The sequence below is a fragment of the Astatotilapia calliptera genome, chromosome 19 (assembly GCF_964374335.1).
Source record: "Astatotilapia calliptera chromosome 19, fAstCal68.1, whole genome shotgun sequence".
In the NCBI taxonomy this organism is placed as follows: Eukaryota; Metazoa; Chordata; class Actinopteri; order Cichliformes; family Cichlidae; genus Astatotilapia; species Astatotilapia calliptera.
Window position 1 is genome coordinate 7202221 of NC_137440.1, and position 18392 is coordinate 7220612.

At 40.4% G+C, this 18392-nt stretch overlaps 2 protein-coding genes across 2 annotated transcripts; both read left to right on the forward strand.

Moving 5' to 3' along the window:
* Positions 1–2742: 2742 nt before the first annotated feature.
* On the forward strand, positions 2743–9410 carry pgrmc2 (progesterone receptor membrane component 2). Its single transcript, XM_026151106.2, has 3 exons — positions 2743–3205; positions 5670–5825; positions 7656–9410. The coding sequence occupies exons 1-3, from the start codon at positions 2863–2865 to the stop codon at positions 7751–7753; spliced, it is 597 nt and encodes a 198-aa protein (XP_026006891.1). The 5' UTR covers positions 2743–2862; the 3' UTR covers positions 7754–9410.
* A 2085-nt stretch (positions 9411–11495) lies between these two features.
* asmt2 (acetylserotonin O-methyltransferase 2) lies at positions 11496–18297 on the forward strand. The gene is made up of 9 exons (XM_026152647.2): positions 11496–11765; positions 11860–11950; positions 12149–12323; positions 12713–12842; positions 13009–13077; positions 13158–13276; positions 14001–14138; positions 14588–14710; positions 15623–18297. The coding sequence occupies exons 2-9, from the start codon at positions 11870–11872 to the stop codon at positions 15832–15834; spliced, it is 1047 nt and encodes a 348-aa protein (XP_026008432.2). The 5' UTR covers positions 11496–11765; positions 11860–11869; the 3' UTR covers positions 15835–18297.
* The last annotated feature ends 95 nt before the right edge of the window (positions 18298–18392 follow it).

Consider the following 18392-nt stretch of genomic DNA (forward strand, 5'->3'; position numbering starts at 1 on the left):
GAATTGAAACTGAGATCTTCCACTTATTAGTTAAATGAGGTAAACCACTGTTGTACATTTTGCTCGGGCTACGTTTCAGAAAGGAGGATTATCCAGGGTTTGCTCACTTGTAGGTGACATCACAGTGCACACATTGCTTGCTTCATCAGGCTGTTAGTCATTCACACTCAGGTCCCCTTAGAATTCTTTTCTTCTGGCTTCCTTCATACTCTTCCACAACAATGACAAAAGAGCCACATTAAACCTGCTAAAAAGAACTGTTGCTTTTCTGGGGAGATGTTTAGCAAAGTGTAACCATACTTGTGAATGTTCAGCTCTGTCTTTCATTGGCATCAGTCTGTGTTTGTGCTGCATGGTGCTGCTGAGAGAGCTCGTACCGCTCCCACACAGGCTCTGATAGCAAAAATTCATCATGGAGAAATGTTTATTGTTATTGCAATTTAGAAAGGGAGTGGCTGAGATCAAATGTTGTTGTGTTCATGCTATTGCCGTTTAGGGCATTGACTGTGAGCTCAGTGACTCACAAAGATGCACTAACGCCGTGCACAGTCATAACCTGTGCGTGCCTGTCCGTTAAAAGTGACCGCTACTCATGTGTGGTCACATTACGCCTGTAAGATTTTAGTCTGAGATTTTACTGAAAAGTGAAAAGGTGCTCTTTCACACATGAAGCTAACATGTTCAGATACTGTCAGATTAATGGAAACTGGGGGGGGGGGATGGTTGACTGACTACAGCTACAAGGTGGACATTGTTACAAGTCATGGAAAAAAGCCTAGACTGTAAAAGAGGCATTTCAAGTTGTTCATCAGGAGTGAGGACTATTACAGACTAAAGGATAGAGGACAAACCAAAAAAAAAAAAACCATAATAGGGGCACTTAAAATTAGTGAAGGACTCGCACCAAAGCTGCTGCTCCATAACAATGTTTTTACTCTCTGACAGACATTGCAGCTAAACTACAATGTTTTAGTTTTTGTTTAATTTACAGCCTGCAAAAATTCATTTGGGACACTTGACGTCCCATTTTACAACCAGAAGTAGTATAATTTATTTTTATTTTTCCATGTATTTGATGGATGGAATAGTCTTAGGTAAGCATTGCAGTTCTTAATTGCTTTTTGCTATTGAATAAAATAAAAATGTTTAAAAAATAAATGTAAAAAAATAAATAAGTTTCTGCTGGAATAATGGGTGTGAGCTAGCATCATAAAACTACAGTATATTTTAGCTTGAAGTTTATATTTTGTTTGAGGCTTGGTGCTCTAGAGCACTTTAATGATTAACTTTCCTTTTATTTCACCAATGAACTTAAAATGTGTTTTAGAGCTGACTTTAACGGGAAAAAAATGTAAATACTATAAAAAATCATTTTGCCATTATTCATTTGATTTTTGAGAAGTGATTTGTTTTATTGGTAGTGTGGTGTTGAGTGTGTTTTTAGGGTAAAGCAGTGCATGTTGATGAATTGTAAAATGCAAAAAAATATAAAATACTGATTGTACAAAATTGTGTTTGTGTGATCTGTCCTACTTTATCTCTCCGACTCCCCTACCTCTATTGGGTTTGTGCATTTTTTTTATTATTTTTTTTCACTGCCAAGTCGCCTATCCTGATAAGCTAGTTTTTGTTGTCAAATCACAGCTCGCACCTTTTAACAGCCTAAAGAAGCAATTCATACTGAAAAGTGTGTGCATGGGTTCGGGAAAAAGCAAAAACAGAACAGCTCCCAAGGAATCCAAAGACACCCTGTGACTTAACGTCAGAAAGTCCAATATTGAGGAATTGTCAGAAATCATTTCCCATGCAGTTTTGACTGCTAACAGTCATGGATTGGCCTCCCCACAGTCTGGATCTCTAGCTTATTGACATACAGCATTTAAATGAGCTTTGAATGTTCTTCAAGAAGCCAGGAGAACTATTCCTGAAGACTACTTAAAGAAATGACAAGAAAGCTGCCTAAGAGAGAACTGACCTCACAGCCCATTGTTCATTCAGTGGGCTGGTTTCAATCATTGTGCAAAGGTACTGTTTAAAAGGTTGGGGAGACCTGCAGTTGGCTGGGACTGAAGAAGTCACTTAGAAGAGTGATAAGACGTTTTTCCCACTGAAAACGCTACGTCCAGATGAACAGAATCAACTTTTTGGGGGTGCTTAAGAGAGTTCAGGCTATACTGAAAAATAAAGGTGATTATAACAAATATTCACTTTCAAGCTCATTAAAATTGTACAAACTCTGCTGTTGCCTTATAATTTGTGTGTGTGTGTGTATATATATATATATGTATATATATATGTATATATATATATGTATATATATATGTATATATATATGTATATATATATATGTATATATATATGTATATATATATATGTATATATATATGTATATATATATATGTATATATATATGTATATATATATATGTATATATATATGTATATATATATATGTATATATATATGTATATATATATATATGTATATATATATGTATATATATATGTGTATATATATATGTATATATATATATGTGTATATATATATGTATATATATATATGTGTATATATATATGTATATATATATATGTGTATATATATATATAGTTTTTGTCTTTTTTTGTTATACACACATATATATAGATAATTTTGTACTATTTTCAAACATATTTTCTATCAGTGTAAGGCGAATCCGCTGACACAAGGAGACTGAAGATCTTGGGGCTCCTGTGGAGCAGTCGCTTTCATTTTTGCCTAGCCGTAGCAGCAGCAGCAACAACGCTGAACCCTCGCTCAACTAGTGGTTCCCGACAGGACGTGAACGCGGCATTGGCCAGGGGCGGGTAGGCGCTAACCGTGCAGTATGGCGGACGATGGAGACAGTTCGAGCGGACCAGTTGACACAAGCGGTGGGCAGGGGGCAGCGGAGGAGTCGGACGGGCTTGGCCTCGGAGGGATGTTGCTGAATATCAGTATTTTAGTTCTAGTAGCGGTGGTCTGTCTGGTGGTCTACCGACGGTGGGGCAAACGGCTATACTCATACGCGGCCCAGGGCGACGAGGCCTCGGCGCTTCCCAAGATGAGGAGACGGGACTTCACTCTGGAGCAGCTGCGGGAGTACGACGGTATCCAGAACCCCCGCATCCTGATGGCCGTCAACATGAAAGTTTTCGACGTGACCAGCGGGAAAAAGTTTTACGGTAAAGGTGAGTGAGCTGTGGGAAAACGACAATCTTTACGATTGCGTGAGGAAGCTGAGGTGTCCCTTCTTGGGGTGAGTTGTCCCGAACCAAAATTTGGGCGCAAACCGTCGGGGTTAGCCTAGCTCTTCGGCTTTGTCTATGTTTTTGAATGGAGTGCTAGCTGTTAGCTAGCCGCTAGCACGACTTTTCTTTTGGGGTTGTGACTACAACTAAAGTTGCAGACGTTTGAACCTTATATATATATATTAATGTACCGTAAACCTGCGACACTTTCTGTTTAAAGTTATGCAGCCGGGAGATGATTATTACGTTTTAGCATGCTAGTCTGCTAACGCTAGCCTGTTAGCTTGTCGACGTGCACAATGTGCGAGTGTCTGGACTGGACCCGTCGCTTGTTTACAGTGATGGGACTCACAATGCATCAATTCTGTACAGTTTGCATGAATATTTTCACCTCAAATGACCTCAGCACTACTGTACTCGTACTGTATGTTTATTTGCGATTGGGAAAAGCAAGTTTGGGTGCCACTGTGTGAAGTTAAATGGAGTTATAGGGACGAGACTGGCAAAACACGAAAAGAAGATATGACACGTCTTTCACTTAGACAAAACGAATGTGACGGGCCCACAGCCGTCTAACGTGCTACTCTGCATTTTCTCTGGCTAGGCTGAGTCAGCCGTCAACTCTGCAATAAACTATAATTATTCAAACAGCAGTCTCATGTGTCAGTCTGCTACTTCACAATGAGAGGACCGAGCCAAGCAGGCCCTGAATCTGTCCACCTCACCAACTTATGACACACTACCAGAGGCTCAGTGGAGCTGGCAGGACCGTGATATAAACTGTAGTGTATATTAGTCACACTGGATTTAATGCTGGAGAAACAGTTGATAGAAAAGTAAAACAAGGCATAAACTAAATAAATTAAAATGAATAAAGATGTGCAACTTGGTAATGGTGGTGTTTTCTGCTGTTCCATCACCACCTTCCTTGTCAGATCTGATGCATTTGTCATTCATTGTGGCATTAAATAGATCCACCCTTTAATCAGAAATTATATTAAGTCACTTGTATCCCTGCAGTTGTAGCTGTCACTCACAGCTGTTGCTCTGTCTTTCAGGCCTTATTCTGGCACTAATGTGGTCCAGTGAGCGTTTCTTTTTTGTTACACATCAAGTCAACATGAAAAAAAACCAGCATGATTCAAATTTAGTAAATGTCTACGTTGCACACTGAAGTTTCGTGTGAAGTGCACGCTGGAGTTTTATCTCTAATTCTCGTGGTTGGTTGTGAAAGGTAAAGAGTACTCCTTATCTTTGAGTTGATTAGCTCTGCTTCATAAACTCTTAAGCAGTGCCAGAGTGAGCATTGATCTGTGTTGGGTTGCACCGTTATATGAGCCTGCAGAGTTTTCACATGCAAGTCAGATGATTGTCCTCTTGGAAGATGATGAAGGATTCAAAACGTGGAGAAAAACTTCAGGAGTTTTATGAGACTGTATATCACTGGTCCCTTTCGAGTGATAATAAAGTCAGATATCAGAAGCAGAAGTCCCTTAGTGTAACACATGTCCTTAAAAAAATTAATCTTGCTGGCAGATGTTACAAGACTGGGCTGTAACAAAGGCAGGAAAATACTGGATGTGATCTGATTAGATTACAATGTTTGTTTGACTAAAGACCTCAGTGCTAATAATGTGGTGAGTTTTGTTGCAGGTCTGGTTTAGAGTAACAAATTGTCATAGGTGACAACAGAGACCTGTCATTTCTGTGACATTTCTACAGGACAAAAAAATTTGTTCTTTTTCTAACAACTGCCTATTCATTGCATCTCTGAAGATTTGCATGATTGATTTTTCTTTCTAATCAGAAGAGTTTGAAGGACTCATTCCTTTTGAGTGGTGTGAACGAGTGAATGTTTGGCATTTCTGCTTGAAAAGTGCCTGTTGACATGATTAAATTTCTGCTTGAGTAACTGTTTAATTGACAGAGTGTTGCAGCCCCAGTTAAACTCTTGTGCAACTCAGGAAATGTACTCCTTAGGTTGCTGATATTGAGTTTCAGATTACAATATGATCATACTAATCTATCTCCAGACTCTAATAAAAACATCAGTAGTGCTCATTCAGCATCTACAATGTGGATGATTTTAAAAACAAACTATTTTTAATGTATTTATTTAGCAGCTTAATGAACGCGTTCATGCGTATTTACTGTTCTTGAAAACGTTTAATGTGAAGCAGCTGCTATCGTCACAAGATGCAAGTCTGAGTTAATCATAAAAGGTTAACTTGTTGCTTTACTCCAACTTCATCTGTATACTTTCCCTTATTCTCAGTAAAACCATGTGATGCTTTTGCGCTGCACACACAGTGGAGTGCAAACACTTTGTTGGTTATTTGATTAGTTAAAGGAGATATGAAAGTACTTTAACTCTTACTCATTCTTGCTGTTGTTTGTTTCTCAGATGGTCCTTATGGCATTTTCGCTGGCCGGGATGCTTCGAGAGGCCTGGCCACCTTCTGCCTGGAGAAAGACATCCTGAGGGACGAGTACGACGACTTGTCAGATCTCAGTGCTGTACAGATGGAGAGTGTTAGAGAGTGGGAGATGCAATTTATGGGTACGCTTATGAAGAGAAAATACGCTCGTATTGATTTTGCTCAGATTTCACAACAGCACCCATCATATTAAGTGAGGATCCAAATAGCTAGACAGCACTGACTGAGTTTTAATCTTCTGTTTGTATTGATTTCAAGTTTACTTCACTGTCCAAAAAAGCAAGTTTTTTTTTTTTTTTGCTTTGTTTGTTTTTCCTCGACTGGACCCTCAGGCCTGTCATTTTGGGGGGGGAAAACACTACTTGCAGTCATTATGTAAGTAGACCCTCACTAAATACTCGTTAGTGACTTATTAGGCTTTTAAAGGTGAGTCAGTGGTGGAAAAACCATCAGTGGACCAAATGGGTCAGCAGCTTCAGTTTGCCCCTTCTTGTAGAAAATATGAAGAAGCAGCTGTAGCTAAGAGCTCTTTTCATAACTCATTAATCTGCTAATGAAGTGACCTGCTGTTTATGCCATATGGGCATTTTTTTGCTTTTTGCCGTACACCTACGGTGATGCCATAAAGTGTCTCATTTACTCTGGAAACAGACAAATTACTGTGTGTGATATAAAGATCAGAAGTAGCACACTGTCAAATTATATCAGCAGTTATTTTCACTATGGACTATTTGCAGTCTGTAGTTAAAAACCTGCAGTTAATTAAAATCTTTTTTAAGAAAGGGAGGTGTTGAAGAATTTGAAGCTACAAAATTATTTATACTATTGTTATTCATTGATTATCCATAGACTTGAAGTCATTTCAGCTCTGAATGTTTGTTGGTTGTCTGGAGTTGAAAGAAACTTTGGAGTGAACTTGAAAGAGACATGCAAAAAAACAAAAACATAACAAACCCTGAAAATATCTCCCGCCACCACATCTTCAGCAGAGCAGTTAACAACAGGAAGCACTGAAACTGGAAGGAAACAAAGGCCTTCATTTTCTGACATGTCATAATCCAAGGATTATTCTGTGCTCGCTGTACATGCAGCACAGTGTTGGATCCTGTTACAGTCTGTCATTTTAAAACTTTCCTCGTGTGATTTACCTCAGATCTACTGTATTAGTGTCTAATTTTGGACTGGAACTCGTCTGAAGTACTGCCGGGCTTCTGCTTGCTTAAATAACACTTTAAAGCAGGACTGAGCAGCTTTGGCTGAGTTGGTGAATCCCAAACTGCAGTTGATTGACTCTTATAAGAGGATGACAGCATGTCATTTACGCTCAGCGCTGTTCCAGCCCAAAGTTGTATCTTGACATCGAGGGCAAATGTATTCGCTTAAGTATTGAGAGAGGTTTGGGAGCTTAAATCACGAGTTGATTAATTTACTGACATAAAACAAATTATAATGTAATAATTTTGGTTCCAGCCTCAAACACTTAAGCCTTCCCAAACTAAGCCTAAAAACTGAGCATCTTTGATTTTTGGACTGTTGCTGATTGTGTCACACATGGGTCAGATGTCTTGTTTTTACCAGCCAAAACCAGTCTGCTGATTCAGCCTCGGGGGTTCAACGGTCACTTTTTGTGTGTGTGGCTTTTAGGGCAGCCAGCAGACATGCAGGTCCAGATTTCTGTTTCTGCCCTACAGTCATTTATAAATCCAGAGAAAATTAGCGAAGCAAATCAAAGCCAAATCTTTATCAGACATGCAATCCCTTATCTCCAAAATGTATTGACCACGTAAGGCAATTGAATGTACCCTGACCAGCTGTCTGACATTTTACTTGGAAACCCAGCCAAACAATTTTTCCATTGTCCGGTTACTTGTAGGTTAGCCGTCTGTCAGGTGATTTTATTGATCACTCAGCCCTTTGTTTGAGCTTTAAATCTGTTCTGCACTTTCTTCCAGAAAAGTATGACTACGTCGGAAGGTTACTGAAGCCGGGCGACGAGCCGTCAGAGTACACAGACGAGGAGGACATCAAGGACCACCTGAAACACGACTGAGAGGTTCCATCACTCCGACCAAAGCCAGGAGCCCCAAACAGCTGTGACAGGGCCCCCCCAGGCCCCCCTAGACCACTTCCTCCATTTCCTCCTGCCCTATTGGCCTATCTGCCACTCCCTTCTCCTGCCCCACTGGCCAAAATCTTCACTCCTGATTCTGCCCGGTGACATGGCTGCTCTGGAAGGGCAGAATTCAAGTGTAAACACCCAGACCTCCCTCTTCTCTCCATCCCACAGAGATCACCACCAACAGAAAGCGATTGACCGCAAAAACCTTCGAGGAGCTTTTTTTTATCGACAGCAAACACATCTGGGGGCGGCGAGAGGCCTCGTGACATTAGATGTATCTGAAACAAAAACCCTAAAATATTTTAATCATTTGTCTGGGGGAGGGGGAAAGTGTGGTCGTCATGGTCGCCGCAGGGCACGGGTGGAGGCTGGTCCGAGGTAGTCAGAGAAACACATTGGTCTGAGATGATCAGTGGACTGGGATGGGGAAGCGGATTTCTCTCTCTTTTTATCTTTGGTTTAGTCACATTGCAACTGAAACTGCTTCAGCTTCGGACAGCTTATCAATCAATCATTTGATTTATTTTTTTTCTTTTGTTTTTTGTGTTTAAGTCATTGTCTCCCCTTGTTCAGAGGGCAGTGCTGTGGCCTAACCAAAGGCAATTGGCAGGGCGTCGCATTTTCCTGTTGTTTGTAGTGTATGCACTACTAGTTTTCTTTGTTTGTCACCATGTGATTGTATTTGTTGAGTAGCATAGAGGGAGGGCAGGGCGGGAGGGCAAATTTTTGTTTTGTTTTCTCTTTTTTTTTTGTTTCCTTTTTATTTTGGATGGGAGGGGGTGGAGGGGTCAGAGGTCCTCGCCATATGAAACTTGTTTTGAATTACATCAGATGGACTGAATCAGTGATCGGGAATACAAAGGGAAGATGACAGGGCAGTCCTAATCAATCGACTCAATTGTTTACATGCCTCACAAGCCAGCTGCAAGTCTGTAGATTCCCCTGAAAATGGTCCAAGTATTAATTGTGCCTTATTTTGTTTGTTGTGTCAGTCCTGACCGGTCTAACAGAGGAGGCAAGCAGAAGGATGGAGGTGTAGGCTTTTCCTAGACTCGGTCCCCCAGACTTTTAAGAAGGCATATGTTCTATCAGTCGTCCATGCACAGACTGTAATATTTCCCCACTTCACAAACTTTGTAAATAGTCCGTATGAATTACTCAGTGTTACTGCCATATTTATGTAGTTGATGAACTCCATATACGTATAATGCTATGTCGTATTGGCCAAACCCCCCCTCCATTGTTTGTTTTTTTTTGTTTGTTTTTTTGTATTTCCTTCTTTGCGTTCTAAACTTCTTTTTAAATGTGGATGAATTTCCAAAGGGGGGGAAAACAAAATACAAGGAGCGTTGCAGTGTGCTGCAGGGTGGGACCGGGAGCTGTTATTGCAGAAAATGTTTTTCAGAGCCGTTGCTTATCCTGTAAATATATCTATCATTTTATTAAAGCATGTGCAACAACAAAGTGAGCTATGCTGAATTCCCACCACATGTATTTAAATGTTGGGCGTGTGTGTGTGCGTGTCTGCGTGACAGAAGCAGGAAGGGATTTGTTCATGCATAATAAATCAATTTGGTTAATAATTGAAGATGTCTGGAATTTATTTGAGATGCGTGATTGGATCGCTAGCAGGAACACAGTTTTCCCGTGTTTTATCACCGTCTTTCCATCAGTCCTGTTTGCTTTCTTCTGACAGCGATGGTGGGGGAACAGTCATGCTGGGTGGCACATGCATGCAGTAATTAGAAGTTCTGTAATATAACTAAGAAGAAAAAAAAAAGTGCTAAGAGTTTCACAAAATGTGAAGCTGCCTCTAGTAAAGTAAAAACCTTTGTGTTTAACTAGGAACTAAACTTACTGTTTGATACTGCAATAATTTTAAAAAATCTATATGTTGAAGGAAATACTTAGGGTGATGTTAATAATGAGCAAATAACAGAATATTTTTTTACTTCATAGGATTTGAATGAATCACTCAGCCTCATCAGGACAGGTTTGATTTGCTTGCGTAAGACAACCCATACATAAGATATCCTAAGTAGTTAAAACGTGTTTGCATAAAACTGAAACATGACTTGGGTCAACAACACTAATATTTGGATACCGTAGCTCGCTGGTACATTGGCATCAACATTTATAACATGCAAATCTTTGCAAAAGCTGAAATTCGGCCTCCCATTGCTGCACCCTCTGCACATACTGGAAATCTACGCATATATAAACATACTGGATTAATAGTCTTGTGTATGCAAACATTTGCAGTACTGAGCAAAAGTTTTGAAACATCCTTTGGATCCTGTATGGAAGGAAAAACAGTTTGTACAGTTCTAATGAGCTTTGAAAGTCTGTTTTGCATGAGGACCTTTTTTCTTCAACAGAGGCTGAAATCTCTTAGACAAGCTTTCTTGTGATTTCATTAAGCACGAATAGGAATAGTCAGGAATAATTCTCCAGGCTTTTTGAAGGACTTTCAAAGCTCTTCTTTGGATGTTGGATGCATATCGTTCTGATCTCTATCAAGCTGATCCCACACTGCTTCAATAATGTTGAGGTCCAGGCTCTGGGGAGGCCAGTCCATGAATGAGTGTTTTTAGTGATTTTTACTCCACTTCTTGTATAATTTCCCTATTTCAGCCTTTTCTTCCTATTTCCCTTCTCTAAAAACGCCTTCCTGACATTAACCCCTCCATAGAGAATATTTCTGATTGTCTTTAGCAAGCAGCTGATTGATCATCTAACGGTCCAGATGCACGTATCATGATTTTTCCAGTTTCTTACAGACTTTAAGATACTGTCCGTTTGTCAAAGATCATTTTTAGGTCTGCCACGTCTTTTCTCCTCCACTTCTTTATTTTAATTTATTTCTTAAGGACACATTGCACGTCATGCTGAGACATGCCAAGGTTACAGCTGATAGCTCTTTTGGAATCACCTTGTTTTTACCAAAAACCTGTCAAACTGAATTTTTTATTCAACATTCAAGAAGTTTATTGTCATATACACCACAAAACACAAGTGGATACGCAGAGCAATTAAATTCTTACTCTGCAGGTTCCCTTCACATTAAATAAACAAATAACTAAAATAAAGAATAGACTTAACTCTGAGCACAGAAAATAATAAAGTAAACAAGTGCTTATGTAGCTTATGTGTGGGTGTAGTAAGAATTTAAGGTGCAAGTAGTTGCAACACTGTCACAGTGGTAATATATACAGAATATGTAACATTAAAATTGTTTATATTGTATGACGTTGTATTATGTTGTATATAAATGTACAAAATTGCAAATTTACAGGTCAAAGAATTCGACAGCTCGACAATTAGTGAGTTTTCATAGGTTCAAGACAAGAAATCGGAACAAGTGTTGTGTTTTTGTGACAGCCTGGTTGTAACAAGGTAACACTTTGTCCCCCCTCTTGTCCTTCATAGCCACAAAGAATGAGTAAATATTATTTGTGCTTGCTAAGTAATTTCTCCCGGGTTCGCTGTCATATCCAGAGACACTGGAACATTTTTGGTACATGTAACACCAATAATAAACATTAATCCATATTTCAGAGCTGCATTTATTCATTCACGTGGAGCGTAAATCTCTGATATCAACTACTCAACTGCGCCTCCCTCCGCCGCTGATTGATTCGGGAACTTCATCACAACGTGTGTGAGTGAGTGTGAGTTTGGTGTTGGCTGTTGTGGCTCATGCACTGTCGCCGTTGTGTAAAGCCAATCTTGCTGAAAGCATTTCTCCTAATGCTTTCAGCAAGATCACGGATCACGGATGTATCTTAGCTGATTCTCTGCCGAACATTTCCCAGCAGCAGCTCCATCACACACCGCCGACATTTTGGCTGTTTTATCTAAAACCCAAACTAACCGTGCTGCACTTACACCCTCTAAAACCAACCTTCACCAGACTCGGATCCTTCTGGCTGCTTTCCGGACGGTAAGTGGTGATCCCGTGGAGAGTGTTTGTCCACGTTAAGCGCGAGTTTTTCCTCCGGCTGTGAGAGCGTTGTGTCGGTATGTTTCCCCACCAGGAGCGCAGTAATGGCAGAGCATATGTCCCAGAGTGAGCTGGATTACCCGTTCAAACTTCTGGAGTATTTTAACGGCTTCAGAGTGTCCAAGGTAAACATTTCACGGTTTATCTTCGGGAAGTGTCAGTCTGATTTAATGTGTGTCGATTCAGATTTTCTCCACTATATGCAGGAACTGTTGAAATATTACAAACTGGACTGAGGTGGTGGATCTGCCTATAGTCATAGTTTTTTAACTAAAAGTCTGCCTACCAGTGCAAAGTTGTTAACTTGACAGGTCTTTCCGCAGGTGATATTTTCAGCCTGTGAGCTTGGAGTATTTGACCTGCTGCTCAGGTCCCAGGAGCCTTTGAGTGCCCAGCATGTTGCTCAGGAGCTGGGCACCAGCTTGGATGGGATGGAGAGGCTGCTGGACGCGCTGGTGGGCATTGAGATCCTGGAGGTTGAGAAGACAGATGGAACAGGTGAGGAATAGGAGGAGCCGGGTATAGTGTAGCAAGCAAAAGATCCCTGATTTGTTTCTGGGAGGAGATGCAAACCCCTCGGGGTTGTGTCAGGAAGGGCACAAGGGGTGGAAATCTGTAGAGCTACCCGCTGTGGTGACCGAAAGTAGTTTTTGATGTACAGAGAGAAGGAAACTACAAAAATATGATGGTTTCTCCCTGGGCATGAAAATGATCTCCAGTGTGATCATTCCAAAAAGCCAACATGTCAAATTTAAGCTACATCAGGTAATAATATTATAATTAAAAAATGGTATAATTAAATTGTATGTAATTGTGTAACAGTTACATTTAGCTGCTCTTTAAGGCTTTCATTTTAATTTATTGCTCTTTCTCTTCTATTAAAACAGCTTTGTACAGCAGCACCGACGTGGCAAATCTTTATCTGGCCAAAGGCAGCGCCAAATCTCTCCATGACATGATCGTCTACCAATCCCAAACCATCTACCCACTGTGGAACAACTTGGTGGATGCTGTCAGGTCTGTGTATTCACATGGGACCACATCAGGCTAAAATACCACACAAAACGAGCTGATTTAACAGGGCTTTTAGAAATGTTTGCAGATGTAAAGCAACCATTCTCTTTCGCTTTGTGTTGTTTTCATGAGCACAAAGAATTGTTCCTTATCCTCTGTCATCATGCAGGGAGGGGAAGAATCAGAATGAAAAGACATTCGGCCTTCCAGCAGAGGAGGTCTTCCAAGCCATTTACAGGTTGGTGTTGATCCCGCTGCTTCAAGTGTGGCTTTGAGCTTGTTAGGATTCAGTATATGAACCTAAACTGTACCGCACAGATCAGAAGAGGACATGCTGAAATTCATGGGTCTCATGAACTCGTCATGGGTTCTGGATGGACATGACGTTGTGACAGCGTTCAATCTCTCCGGCTTCCAGAACGTAGTAGATCTTGGAGGTAAGATGCTCTGACATCTGAGAGGGGCTATTATTCTTCCCAAGAAGGCAAATAGATATACACACACCTATCAGACATAACATTATGTCCACCTTTAAGTCGTTTAAGTTGCGAGGTGCGGCCTCCATGAATCGGGGCTGTTTGTCCAGTACATCCCATACATGCTCAATTGGATTGAGCTCTGGGGAAACCGGAGACAAGTTAACATCTCAGTCTCGTTGTTGTGCTCCTTGAACCATTTTTGCTTTGTGGCAGGGCACATTATCCAGCCTTCACTCCCCCACATGCATCAGTGTCTCTTGGTGACTCATCATCCTGTCGCTGGCTCACCACTGCTCCTTCGTTCGACCACTTTTGACAGATACCGACCTTTGCAGACTGGGAACACCCCACAAGAGCTGCAGTTTTGGAGATGCTCTGACCCAGTCGTCTAGCTATCACAATTTGGTCCTCGTCAGACTCGTTCATCTCCTTAAACTCACCCATTTTTCCTGCTTCTAACACATCAACTTTGAGGACAAATGTCCACTTGGTCCCAGATATATCTCGCCCAAATAGGTGCCATGAAGAGGAGATAATCAGTGTTATTCACTTCACCTGTCAGTGCTCGTAACGTTATACCTGATTGGTGTAGATACCTCAAATTCATGTATACCAAAAATGAACATTTTGAAGGATTGTTCCCTCTGATAAATGTTGATCGCTGTTTATGAACGATTGCTAGGTTGCACTGGTGCTTTGGCCCGCGAGATGGCAAAGGCGTATCCCTCATCCACCGTCACAGTGTTTGATCTCCAGCAGGTCGTGGAAGTGGCTCAGAAGCATTTCTCTCAGGAGAATGATGCTATTGTATTTCAGTCCGGTAAGTCTGCTATGGATGATTTAAAACACCTTAAATGTTTAAGAAAAAACATACATGGGGGTGGCTGTATGTCACCTACTAATCAGAAGGTTGGTAGGTTCATGATCCTCTGCTACTAACCCCAGGTTGCTCTCCAATGCTTGCGTCTGAGTATGAATGTGTGTGAATGTTAGATAGAAAGTACTTCCCTAGAAAGGGCATAGAAAAATGTTCAAAACCTCCTGTTTGCAAGGTGCAGCCAATCAGAAAAAAGCTGGGTTAAAAAAGAGGAGGAAAGGAGCTTAAACATCTTGTTTTGGTTATTTTGAAATCTGAATCATGCATAGAAGCATGGAAGTAGATATAATAGGTCCCCTATGAGATTAGTTAGGAAAAAAGCATTTTTTTCTTCACTGTAACCAATAAACTGGTAAATACGTCTTTATTAATGCTGCGCCCTCTACGTGCAGGAGATTTCTTCACTGGTGAAATCCCCACTGCAGACTTGTACGTTCTGGCCAGAATCATTCATGACTGGCCTGAAGAGAAGTGCCTGACGCTGCTGAAGAAGATCTATGACATGTGTGCACCAGGTCAGTACACCAGGTACATGTGGGGGTTTGTTGTTTTAGCGACAAACCACTGAATGTGAGATCTGTCAAGTCTGGGAAAGTAGAGAAGTAACAGCTTCAAAAGCGGACAAGTTATGTTCAGTTTGTGTCAAAATGAGACATTTTCTTACCAGAGTTAGTGGCCAGCTTGAAAATAGCCACTGTTATTACATTTCATATTGCTAATGAGCTTCATCAAAAGAGTAAGAATAATATGAGTATATTATTGAGCGATCAAGTTTGAAGTTGACATTTCTGAGCTCCCAGTTGGAATTTTCATCTGGAACGTCTCCTCAACTCAGAGTCAGAGCAACCCCACCAATCCTGAGGTAATCACAATCACAGCCATAGATGGTGGCTGTGATGTAAACAGTAGTAAAACTGAAAAACTTGTCATCTGTACTGCCATTGTTGTGTATTTGTAACTCAGCCCACTCATCAGGCTCTATCTTTGAATGCCCTGCAGCAGAAAACAAGTATTACATTGTTTTTCTTGTGACACGTGAATAGCTCGACCTTGGTAATAATGAAAACAAATCCCATTTTTCTTCGTTTTTGCAACTTTACTGCCGACACTCCCAAGTTCCGACTTCCGTGGTATCTGGAGCACAGCATAAATAACAGTTTTAGTAATTGTTTCCATTTGTTAATGATTTGACCTGTATTTTATCTGCTGCACTGTAAGATGTTCACAAACCTGCTGGCCAACACTAGTTTACTCCACCAAGTACTAAATCATGTGTTTCGAGGGGATCAAACACTTATTTCACTCAGTAGAGTACACATTGTTGCTATATTTTCTCAATTTTTCATTTGATTATTATACTTATAGCAGTTTTTGTTTCTATTTGAAACAAAAACTGCTTTCAGTATCTTTGTTTGTCCTCCTGCCAGGCGGCGGCGTCCTGCTGGTAGAAGCGATGCTGTTTGAGAACAGACGAGGGCCCATCATGACTCAGCTTTTCTCCCTCAACATGCTGGTGCAGACGAAGGGCAGGGAGCGCCCACCGTCCGAGTACACACACATGTTCAACAAGACCGGCTTCAAGAACATTCAGGTCTGCCGCACGGGCAAATCTTATGATGCCATATTGGCCATCAGATGAGCTCAGACAGAGAGCGGGATGCTTAGAAAGCATCTGTCAAAAGTCTGGGAAATTAGAGAAAGGTTAAGTGGAAACTTCAAGGCCTCGATAAGGAACAGATGTCAACATCAAACTGTAAACTGTGGGGAGAAAAAAAAAGTTGTCCACATGGATCTCCAGTTTATGTTATCGTCAGCACCAATTATTTAATATTTTGAAATTTTTCTTACAGTTCACCTTGTCTTTCGACCACACCTCTGGTTAGAGGTTGCTGCTGTGATAGATAATATCTTTTAGTCATACTTGCGTCTATAAGTAATGTTCTCACCTTTCACCAAGCAAAATAAGATTCAAGAATGGGTTCAGATTTTAAAAAAAATTTAACATTTGATGAAGATTTTCTCTCTTGATACCACTCTTATGGTTGTATGCTAAATATGAAGCTACTACTACCACCAGAAGCTTGTTAACTTAACATTAAGCTAAGCTAAGCTAAGCTAACAAGTAACTGTTTAGCATAGTTAGCATAAAGACAAAAGTAGGTTAACCTGCAGATATGTTTAATTTACCTTAACTAAATAAATACACTAAGCTAATAAGCAACTGGTTAGCTCAGTGTCGAGGCTCTGACATGAATTCATTGCTCAAGAGTTGTTCACCATATTGAAGATGACACAACAAGTGTTTGCATGGGAAATGTGTGTTCCCCAATGGGTTGGCTCTCGCTGGGTGAAAATGGTTGCAAAATATGTGCAGGACCAAAATCATCCTAGTGATTGCTTTGGTTGCTAGCACATTGCTTGTAGTTTTTCGTGGTTGTCTGCAAATACTCATCTAGCTGAGAACTAGTACATTTTTACAATTTGTAAAAATTTGTACAATTTGTAAAAATGTTACGCAAAGTGGAAATGGAGAAGCCGTGCCTCACCACTGGAGGCAAGCATGTTTCACAAGTTGCAACTTTTACTTTGAAGGTGACGAATCTTTATTTCTAGCTTGTGTTGGACTTTTTGCAGTTTCACTAAAGTTCGGAGAGTGGCTGGGAAGTGTTTGTAGTCAACTCTGTCACTTCCAGTCAAACTAGGACAGCAGCAACATGCTAGCAACCAAAGCAATGACAGAGAGTTTTTCACCAGTTGGTTGAACTGGTACCTATGGCATTTAGAAGCTCCTTGTCTACGTCCCAGCGACTACTATCAACTTCAAGAAACTGGTTGGGGTATACTCACTTCCCTCAGAGTCAGTGGTTGCCAAATGATCACAGGCCATTTGACTGGCTTGTGTGACTGGGGCTTTATTTACTTGATCCTACATTATCACTGTGATCATCACACATCCAAATTGGTGGACGAGTTAATGTCAACACTGACGCTCGCTTCTCTTCTCTTTTATGACTATTTTTTATGCCTATTCAACCAGAATATTAGACCAGTATATCATAGTGGGCACTGCATATGCACCCCAAAACCTTTTTAAACATTTTTGCACAAAGTTAGTTTTATAATTTTGAATTACATCCAGACTTCAGATATAATCTGATCATAAACAGTTTTTAACCAGATAAAGAAAAAAGTCATTTTCACACTGTTGGGAAAACTGACCCTATAATATTTGTTCATGCAAAAATCAGACTGTAAACCTGCTGCCATCATTGCTTTCATTGTTCTACACAATATTTTCTCAGTTGTGTCTATCTTGCAATGTGTCATTTCTCAGTCTCTGTAGAAAAGTCAGTTTTGTCTGTCTTGTAGATCTTACCAAGTCTGTGCTAGATGTGTGTGTCTTCATGTATTTAATGATTCTGTTTCACTCACAGGAAGACACATCAGACTAATAAAGTTCAAATAGGAAAAATACTGACCTTTAAACTTAAAAAAAGTGATGTGATGTGTGTGAACGTGCGCGTGTTCCCAGCTTTCCTGTTCACTGTGACGAGTGGAAGATGAGACTCAACTGTATTTAACCCTTTATGATCACCTCTGTTTACCTTCATCATTCCTCTGCTGCTATTATGAAGTTCTCACTGTGTTGGCTGGTTGAAGAAAAAAGAATCACTCGGGTGCTGTTTAAAAAACCCTCTTTGTCGATGTCTGGTGCATTTTGTCGTTTTATGTTTTATTTTTTTATGATGTCAGTTAGCGAGGCTTCAGGAACTGAAGCTCTTGTTCACACCAGAAGCCGACTCGCATCAAATCGGCTCCTCATAGCTGCTGATAAGTTCACACGTGAATTAAAACATGTGTTAATGGAGCTGTGAGATTATGTTTTATTAGCATGTGTGTCACTGATGACATGTAAATGTAGAATAACAACATGTGCAATAGAAATGGAGCATTTGAGTCACCGGACCCTCCTCCTCCTGCTCATTCCTGTAAGCATGCATCCTTCAGACACACATCTTGGATATTCTGTACAAAAAGTTCATTTGAACAAAAAATATTATGTTTATAATTTTTTGTATTAAAAGTATTGCATGTAAACACAGCCACAGGGTGTTGGGAGTTTGTCCTTGTAGCTGATACTGTGATAGTTCTTTAGTCTTAAATATTTATTAGTTAATGTTTTTACAGCCTCCCTGA